The sequence below is a fragment of the Plodia interpunctella genome, chromosome 6 (genome assembly GCF_027563975.2).
Source record: "Plodia interpunctella isolate USDA-ARS_2022_Savannah chromosome 6, ilPloInte3.2, whole genome shotgun sequence".
NCBI classification, from domain to species: domain Eukaryota; kingdom Metazoa; phylum Arthropoda; class Insecta; order Lepidoptera; family Pyralidae; genus Plodia; species Plodia interpunctella.
Genome location: NC_071299.1, coordinates 3,674,043 through 3,683,843, shown reverse-complemented (window position 1 = coordinate 3,683,843; position 9,801 = coordinate 3,674,043). Strand labels below are relative to the sequence as shown.

General features: G+C 31.8%; 1 protein-coding gene across 1 annotated transcript; it reads left to right on the top strand.

The window, feature by feature from the left end:
* The first annotated feature begins 233 nt into the window (after positions 1-233).
* Positions 234-9,134, top strand: LOC128670648 (MATH and LRR domain-containing protein PFE0570w-like). The gene is made up of 12 exons (XM_053746473.2): positions 234-380; positions 1,277-1,414; positions 1,647-1,841; positions 2,032-2,115; positions 2,674-5,277; positions 5,391-6,437; positions 6,678-6,755; positions 7,024-7,140; positions 7,438-7,533; positions 7,759-7,860; positions 7,948-8,012; positions 8,189-9,134. The coding sequence occupies exons 1-12, from the start codon at positions 356-358 to the stop codon at positions 8,654-8,656; spliced, it is 5,019 nt and encodes a 1,672-aa protein (XP_053602448.1). The 5' UTR covers positions 234-355; the 3' UTR covers positions 8,657-9,134.
* The last annotated feature ends 667 nt before the right edge of the window (positions 9,135-9,801 follow it).

The following is a 9,801-nucleotide window of genomic DNA, read 5'->3' as shown; positions in this document are numbered from 1 at the left end:
TAGCTACGTGCCGAAGTATATAATTTTCATTGTTTACAGTACAGAAAAAAACACATTGATTTGGTAAGGGCCACGCGAGCATATCACGCATATGTATCTAGCAACCCTAAAACATTTTCTTCGCCCTTTGCCAATATGAATAAACTAAACCAAAAAAAAATATTTGTGGTTGCACGTTGGGCCCTTCTAAATCTATGGTCAACACTCTTGTCTACTCTATGGTAATCTTGCCTTGCTCTATGGTAACCGCGTCCAACAGCTGTTTGAAGGAAGTGTCGCTCACGAAATAAGATTTTGAAAATCGTCCACACACACGTGTTCACTATTGAAGTGATTTTTCAGGTTTTAACAAATAATGGAAGAAGACGTCGGCGCTAAAGGTAATTGTTTTCATTGCATTGCAATATATTTAGATTATAAGGCCGAAAATATTTTGTGTTTGGTTTTGTGTACTTTTATTTCACGCGATTGCTTAATTGATGAGCTAACTAAATATATTTCGCAGCAAATCAACGGTAATTATATTAGTAATTCCAGCTGCGCCCTGGGGCTCTGCTCACCTAGTAATTCTGGGATAGCCTAAAAGTAGTTCGCTCACGATTGTTACTAGGCCATCCCTCAAAAATATTGTTTCCAATCTGACCCTTTGTTTTATAGATAGCGCTCTTATTCAAATTAAAATAAAACTTCGACTTTGATGTGTTATAATAGATTTTTTAAAATTATACATTTGACCATGCGTTTCTAGTTGCGCATCATGACGCCGCATGTGTAACGCTCGAGGACCACTAATATATTCTCGAACATGTGAGAGTGTTTATCTTTATTCTTATCAGATTTAACGGCTTCTAGTGAAAATTAGCAAATTGTTATAATTAGTAAAGAATTACAGTTTGTGACCTCACAATCATTTGATTTTTTATCAGTTTCATTGAACCCATAAATGCCCATAATACACTTACCTATTGTCCTATTAATAGTCCTATTAATATATCAATGAAAGTCAAACTATTGAAATAAATTATGTCATATGTACTTTAAAAAATCATATCATTATAATAAATGTGTGGGATATTTCACAATTATATTTTTTAGATATTTAATAATTTATGTTTTATTACAAGATATACATAAGGTAGAACATAACTAAATACATATAATTGATTGTAAATTTTGACACCAAAATGAAACATACACTACAGTGTCTATCACTAGCATATTTATTTGAAAACTAATTTATCCAACCTTAAAAATATGATAATATTTTTGTTTTTAGCACCAGTGACTCGGTTGAGACACAGACTTTCAGTGGAGGCTGAAGAAGTGAAGTCACCTTCGGCACCCTCCACACCTAGCAAGAAAAGAGGGGGGAGACTTGCCGCAAAACCACAGCTGGAGTTGATTGATGAAAATTGTAAATATAATTTGATTTATATATTAACATCATACAATCTAGTGTTGTGGATGTGTTCTTTTGTATTCATATAGTCAAATCAATTTGTTTCTTGTCTACTTGAATAAAATCTGACACCAATATCAGCTCATCTTAATACATCCTATTGAATATCTTTTATTCATTGAATACCTGCCTGACCTTTTATGCAAACATAATCAAGCCATATGAAGCCTATATATTATATTTTCAGCATCTGAAAATACACCAAGGAAACAAACTAGGAAGACTGCCGTCAAGGAAGTCATAGAAGCGAATGAAGAAAAAGTTTTAACTCCATCCAGGCGTAGTACAAGAATAAAGTCAAACACTAGCATCATCTCAGAAACACCCCAGAGCTTTGATTCACCCAGGGCAAAACGAGCAGCTAGAAGAAATTCTCAGATTGGTATATAATTTTTTTTCTTCTCATATGTCCTTATAAATACCACATTCAGAGAAACTGCTAGTTATGTATTTAGATTTAGAAAATGTAACTTAGATTTGGATTTATATTTAAAAGTCACTACATTATAAATTTAGGTAAAGTGTTTACTTTAGCAATCATGCATACAATGTGAAAATTTTAAACATTTCAGGGAGTGATAATGAAGCACCTGTCACACCGGCAAGACAAAGTAGAAGGACAAGGAAGGATTCCTCGACTAGTGTTGATAAACAAGGTTTTTTTTTTCTATTAATCTCTAATATAATGGAACAGGTTTGTTTCTCAAAAATGTGAAGTACTTGCTGCGCCCGGGGCTGCGCTCCCTTGGAAATTTCGGGATTAAAGGTACCCTATATGCTATTCCAGTTTATATTCTACCCCTGCCCAAAATTTCATAACAATCCATCCGGCAGATTTTGCATAAAAGACTATCAAACAAACACTACACATGTACATCCTCACAAACTTTCGCATTTATAATATTTGCAGGATATATTGACTGAACTGTCTAACAATACAGAAGTGCTAGTCTGTGACAAAAAACTAGCTCTTCTGTATTATACTGAAGTATATTGCATTAAAGTGACAAATTGTGAAGTGATATACTATTTATTATCTACTAGCTGCGCCCCGGGGCTTTACTCCCGTGGGCATTTCGGGATAAAAAGTACCCTATTCCAGGATATTTTCTACCTGTGTACCAAATTTCATAAAAACCGGTCCAGTAGATAATGCGTGATGAGGTAACAAACTTACTTTCGCATTTATAATATTAGTTGGGAATATTTTACAGAAACTCCTGCAAAAAATTCGGCACCTACTGTGGCCGATCCCATAGTTGAAGAAGTAGAAACTGACAGTAAAAATTCAAGTACTGTTAAAACAAGTGAAAAGTCAGAAATCACTCCCAAACGGAAGAGCCCTAGGTTACTGAAGAAAGAAAAACTGGGTGATACTATTGAAAATGAAGAAATACTGAAAGAAAATGATGTAATTAATACCAACAAAACAAATGACAAAAAAATATCTGATGAGAGTTTCCAGTTACTAAATAATTTGAATGAACAGCCAGTATATAAGGCACATTTGAACAATAGTGCCTCATCACTTGATTTTAAAAAGACCACAAGAAATAGGACCAAAACATGGTCTACTTCTGAGAATTTGCCAATTGTAAATTATGATATAAATAAAAAAAATAAGATGGTAATTAAAGTAAAAGGGAATGATGAAAGCATCATTAAAAAACCTGAAAGTAACAATAATATTTTAGAGGCAGATAGTAGCACTATTAAAACCGATAATGTTATTGAAAAAATTGACAAAAATGTATCTGTAAACAAAAAAACTGGTCTTTATATTGACAATAATTCTTCAAATATTTTAAATGAGACATCTAATTCAGAATTATCACTTTCCAACAAAATAAACAACGTAGAAAATACGGACTTAAATGAAACTCAAAAAATATTAAAAAAGGATCCTGTAACAGCTGTACAATCATTCATATATTATGATGATTCCGATTCAGATAAAGGAAAGCCTATTGTTAGCCATAGGCAAATTGAAAGTGAAGATCAATGTGTCCCTGTTGTGCCTGAAATAAATCCGAAATCAATTTTTAATCAAAATGAAAATGATAGGGTATCTAATGATACCTGTGAACCTATGGACATAGATGAAACTATACCCAGCAATGTATCTTTGATAAATAGCTCTGACAGTAAACAGGTAAAGGATTCATTAGATAAATCACTAGAGATAAAGTTGACTCCAATAGAATACACATTTCAAAGTCCCAATAAGTCGAAACAAGGATCTACTTCATTATCAATATCACAAAACAATGAAAAAACTAGTAATGAAAACAAAAGCACCCTCATATTATCTCAACTGAAAGATGTATCAACAACTGATCATAGTTTGGCTAAGTCACCTAAAACTACAGTAGAATTTTTGTCAAACTCTGTTAATGACATGAATAAAGAAAAATATGTTGCTAAAAAGGATGACTACTTGACGAGCACACCGCTTCAACAGAAAAACTTGAAAAAAATGGCCATACAAATCAATACATCAGTTATTAATAATTCCAATAACGGAAGTACAAATTCTTCCTTAATTAAGAAATCTAAGATAAATGACTCCAAACAGTCTAACAAGTCTGGTGACGATACATCTTCTGAAGAATCTGAATCTGAACATGAATCTAAAGAAAAAAGTGATTTTCTAGATGATGAAGCTGAAGAAGCATGTGACGATTATGAATCGGGGGATAGTCAAAACGAAGAAGAAAGGCAATACGAGAAAGAAAATGAAATAGTAGAAAAGGGTGAAACCTTGGATTCTAGTGACGGTGTCTCTAATGATACAGATTATGAAAAAGATTCCTTTGTGGTCAGTTCAGATGAAGAAGACAACGACCTTCTCAGTGGTTCAGGTGATGATCTTACTATGAGCGACAATGAATTAACTCAAAGCAAAAAATCTAAGAAAAAGTTTGATGAAAGAAAAGTGAAAGAGCAAAAGAAAGCCTCTCGAGAAATGTTTGTAGCTCGCCATAACATTTCTAATAATAGTACAAAATCTGATGTCACCAAAGGAAAGAAAAATAGACGACAACGATTGAACTCTTCTACTTTAGAATCAGAAGAAGAAATTGTAGTGAAATCTAAAAAGAGCAGAAGAATGAAATTAGATTCTAGTCAAGATAGCAGTACAGAGGAGATGGAAACGAATGCTGAAGTAGCTGAAGGTAATACTAGCATTACTGAGGAAAGTGAAATAACACCTGTTGGCAATGAAAGTTACATGAATAAAGAAGATCCCTTGTCAACAAATGTTAAATCAGAGCCACAGACCCCATTGAAAGATATGAACATGAGTACTATTCCCATCCATGACGACATTGAAGAAATTCGTCTGGACCAAAACATGTCAATAATGGAAACGAATGAAACCTCTGATCCTTTGCAAGACGAAAGTGACGCTTCTTCTATCAGTGAAAATATGGAAATTACATCAAATTATGATTCTGTATTGAAAGAGTTGAATAATATGAAGGAAAAAAAGATAAAAACTTTAGATATGTCTTTGAATTTGAACAAAAAGACAAAACAAAGTGCTAATCCTCCAATTGTAGATAACTTAAATCTAACAAACACTAAAAAGTCAAAGACAACAAAGTGTGACTCAAGAGCCAAAACTACTAATCAAGCTAAAGACACAGAAAAGAATGCTGACTTTGAAGAATCTTCTTCTGATTCGATTGATCTACAGCTGTTGTTCTCTGAAGACAGTAGCGACGGTGTGAAGAATGATCAAAGTAAGACAAAACAGGAAACAGAAAATTTCATCCCACTTAAGAGAACTGAAGGAAAAACCAACATTTTTGAAGGTATTCGTTCAATTTTTATATTCGTAGATTAAATAACTACTAAAATTAGGTTTATGAATAAAAGAGGTGTCTTCCTATCTTTAATGAAAAATGTTTTAATTTTTGTTTTTCAGGTAACACTGAGGATAGTAAAGACCAAAACCAGGTTGTAGGCCCCCTTATGAATCAATCTAACTCAGAATCTTTAAATATCAGTTTGAAGAAGAAAAAGAAAAATAGTAGTTCTCTTACTGATAATATTACAAGTGAAAAATCGAAAATTTCTTTGAATACCAATGGTGAAGTATCTATGAATTCTGTATTGCAAATCTCCAAGAAGAAGAAAAATAAAAATAGCATATATAATATGGATTGCTTGAATGATGAGACAAATAATAGTGATGTGCAAGAACAGCTAAATGAGAAGGAATCTAATCAAAACACATCTTTGAACACCAATGATAAGAAAAAAAAGAAAAACAGTTTGTCTTTGACTGAGAAAACAAATCAAAGTAATCAAGGTGAAACAGTTATACAAACTGAAACCGTATTTGATGCATCTAATGTTCAAAATAATTGTTCTAAGAAAAATAAACATAGTATATCATTAGGTGCTGAGACTGAGAATGAAAATAATGAAATAAATCAAAACTTATCCATAAATAACTCGTTGGACACGAGTTCGAAGAAAAAGAAGAAAAAACACAGCATATCTGAAGATACTATGAAGAATCAAGATCAGGAAGTAATGAATATACCCTTGGATAAAAACTATCACGATAATTCTATGAATAGTACATTAAATACAAGTACCAAGAAGAAAAAGAAAACCAGTATATCTATCAGTGAAGATAAAACAGATAAAAATACTGATACAAGTAGTACACTGAATAATAGTTCTAAGAAAAAGAAGAAAAATAGTATTTCAATTAGAGATGATGAAATTGATTTTGGAAATAAATCAATTGAAGTTATTAATATCGAAGGTAACTCCAGTACATCTACTGATCTAAATGAAGTTCTAACTGAGAGTTCAAAAAAAAAGAAAAAACATAATTCTTCACTTGTTTCTGGTTTCAATTTGACAGCATTAGAAGATATAGAAGATGTTTATGATTCTTCTAAAACTTCCGCAAAGAAAAAGAAGAACAAAGCAGCTGCCTTGAAGACTACTGATAAAGGTAAAAAAAGTCACTAATACTGATATAAATACGCATCGAAATAGTTATACATATATAATACAAATCGAAATAGTTGATGATTGGTTGTTGTGTACAATTGGACTAACTACACTCCAGAGGTGTGTTACTCCATTGTTCCTTTCATTGAAAATCATTCCGTAAACTTTGCAAGATTGACTAAACCCGAATATATACCTATATTATTATACTATAACTCATAACTTTTAATTCTGTTTCCAGTTTCTCAAGATGATAGTGATGCTCCTGAAGAAATTCCTTACACAAGTCACAAAAATTCATCAGCTGGTGATCTTTCAGGTAACATAATTATACATGTATGTATGTGGCTAGATGATACTGAGCAAATGCAAACATAGGCATGGATAGACTAACTTCCCTGAACCTAGGTACACCATAGTAAAATAAACAGTCCCATGTTGACTCGCAAAAAGTATCGTGCACACCAGTGTTCGAAATAGACATTTATCTTTCGCAAAATGTGGCGACCGGGACTTTAATGCAAATTATTTTTTTAATTATTATATATGAGTACAAATAATATAATACAAAGTAATTTGTTATATAGGACACATATTCATAGACACCGAAGGCAACCAAGAATGGAATACATTGATCTCTGGTGGCAGCTCAAAGAAGGACAAGAAAAAGAAAAGTGTTCAAGACACTGAACTTGAAATTAATGGTATGACTGACTTTACTAAAATCAATTTTCGTTTGTATTTGTAGTGATAGATAATTATTGTTTACTGTACAAAAAACCGGTCAAGTGCTAATTGGACTAGCACAATGAGGATTCCGTAAAATTCGCTTCTTTTATATGCATGTATGTACTTACTAATTTACGCTTTTCGGATTTTTGCTTTTTCGTCTTTAATACAAAGACGAAAAAGCAAAAATCCGAAAAGCGTAATATAGCCATAAAGCTCTGTGTAGATATAATTCTAATAGGTTATGTACCTAACCATAATATTATTTGTAGATTACACCTCACTGGAAAATAATAGCGCAGAAACAACTACATCGAAAAAGCGGAAAAGAAAATCCTCTGCTACTTCTCAAGAAACAATTACAGTTGGTATGTATTAAAATAAAAATGTAATAGGTACATTTATCCATACCAAATGTACAGTTTTCGCAGCAATATATAAACTATTTATGCAATTTAATTAATATATACAAAATCACCGTTGGAATACTTAAAATTAAGTATGAAGTTGGAGATTATTATTCTGTGTCGTTAGCAGTATGTTAATTATGTGATAACTTATCATCTCTGTAATAATCTATCGTTTTTTTTTAGATCCTGACTCAATCAATGAACCGTCGAATCGGGAAAATAAAAGAAAGAAGCAAAAAATAAGTCAATCTGAAGACACTCATGTCAGTCCTGTTGAAATAAAAGGTAAAATTATTTAATATAATAATAGCGAATTATGAACTGCTAACGTAATTTGACTTTCTATTACTACTTAACTTTTCCCATTCGCAGATGTAAAGAAAAAGAACAAGAAACGGAAAGAACGAGATGAAGATGACGAAAATAAATCAGCTAAGGTAAAAAAGTTGAATTTTTAAAAGTACCTAGTACATCTACATCGTGTTTGTGTTAAATGTTATCTTCGAATTCAGTATCATGAGTATATCCTTACTAAGCAATAAGCAATTAGTTTTACACTAATCATTTCGATTTACAACTACATATTTCAATATTTAAATACTTTTTTTCACAGGTATTTAAACAAAATTCTGCCGATAAAATTAATGTGCCACGTCTTCCTGCAACAATTCTTAATCTGTTGGAAGATAAGCCAAAGAAGAACATTCTCGAATTAAAAAAAGCAAAAGTAGTTTCGACAAGTCAATTCGTTGTAGAAGAGGCGAAGAAGAGAAAAAATAAACCTTCCAACTATCTTGAAGAAAGTGTATACCTGAATGATTCTGTTGAAGGAAAAAAACAGAAAGGATTCATTAGAAAAATTCCTAAAGTTTTGCCTTTTGTACCCACTGCTACCATATCTGGGAGTGGTTTTACTACAAAGTTCCAGGTCAACATATTGCAAAAAGAAACAAAATTTGTAGCACAAACAAGCAATTTGACTGGTTTCAAAAATGACTATTTAGGTGGTAAGAAAATTAAAAAAGTAGGCACATATGAGTTGTACAAATCTCAGAGAAACAGGAAGTTGTCTAAATTCTAGATTATCCGTTTGAATAGTATTGTTGCCATTTAGGATAAGATTTTTTTTTATTCCGCCTTATTAGTATACTGTTCAAGGATGTTACTATTTTTTCTTGTTATTTGGTAGATTACTAATAATGTATATCACACAGAATCCATGATGCATCTATCACCCTGTAAGCTAATCAGCGGGCCTGAATAGTTGACTCATTTATTCCGTTGGCTCAGTGACGGCAAAGTGGATCTGCCTCGCATATAATTTTGTCAATAAATTTCTTTAAATTATGTATATACCACTTCTGCGAAATTGGTGGACAATTATTATTAGTGTTTTACTTTTCTTGTTATTTTCTAATTTTCGATTGAACTTATTAATTATTCAATATAAGCATTGTTATTATTTCAGTTCGAAAAGTCACTCACTCTACGTTGTTGACCAAGGCTTTGTAAAACATTTTAGGTAACTACTATGTTATAATACCATCAAATTTTATTTTTCTTTATTTGTTTACACTTGTTACAAAATTGTTCGCTAATTTCTAATTCTCATGATATGACACGTGGTTACTATGCGACTAGAGCAGAAGTGCAAGTTCTTTTATTATTGTTTTTGTTTCCACTTTATAGTGTGTTTATTATGGCAAGATTTGTAGACTAAGTCCTGTAGGTATATTGTGTCGGTCTGCAACAATGTATGTAATTTTTATTTTGTTGTATTTTCTTATTATTTTTAATCTATTATAATCAAATAATAAAAATAAAACTACAATTTCAATGTTCCCGCTTTTTCTTATAGTTTTAAAAAAATATTGCAGATGGCGGTAGTGTAGACTCAAAAATGGTATTGCCCATGTGTCTCATGTTTTAAATTTTGCTGTTATTAATTTGTGCCTTCGACAATTGTAATTCAATAAAATTATTATGTAAAGTATAAAGATTATTTGTGTATATGTACTTTTAGCCTCGGATTTACATACGCTACATAAACACTTCCCGCCTTATCATGCCGGTGTAAACAAACCGCCATGTTGTCGACGGCTAGAACGGAAATTGACCACCGGTAAAATAGGAATATAAGTATTTTTAAAATTTCATCGTCAATATATATTTAAAAAAATAATATTCTTATTCCACTTTTGAAGGGTTTCTATTTTGTTGAAGGGA

Excerpts from the sequence above, each read along its gene's own strand:
- LOC128670648 (XM_053746473.2), top strand. The coding sequence starts at position 356 with ATGGAAGAAGACGTCGGCGCTAAAG. Across the intron at positions 381-1,276 it reads AGAAGACGTCGGCGCTAAAG|CACCAGTGACTCGGTTGAGA; the intron begins GTAATTGTTTTC and ends TTTTGTTTTTAG. Across the intron at positions 1,842-2,031 it reads TAGAAGAAATTCTCAGATTG|GGAGTGATAATGAAGCACCT; the intron begins GTATATAATTTT and ends TAAACATTTCAG.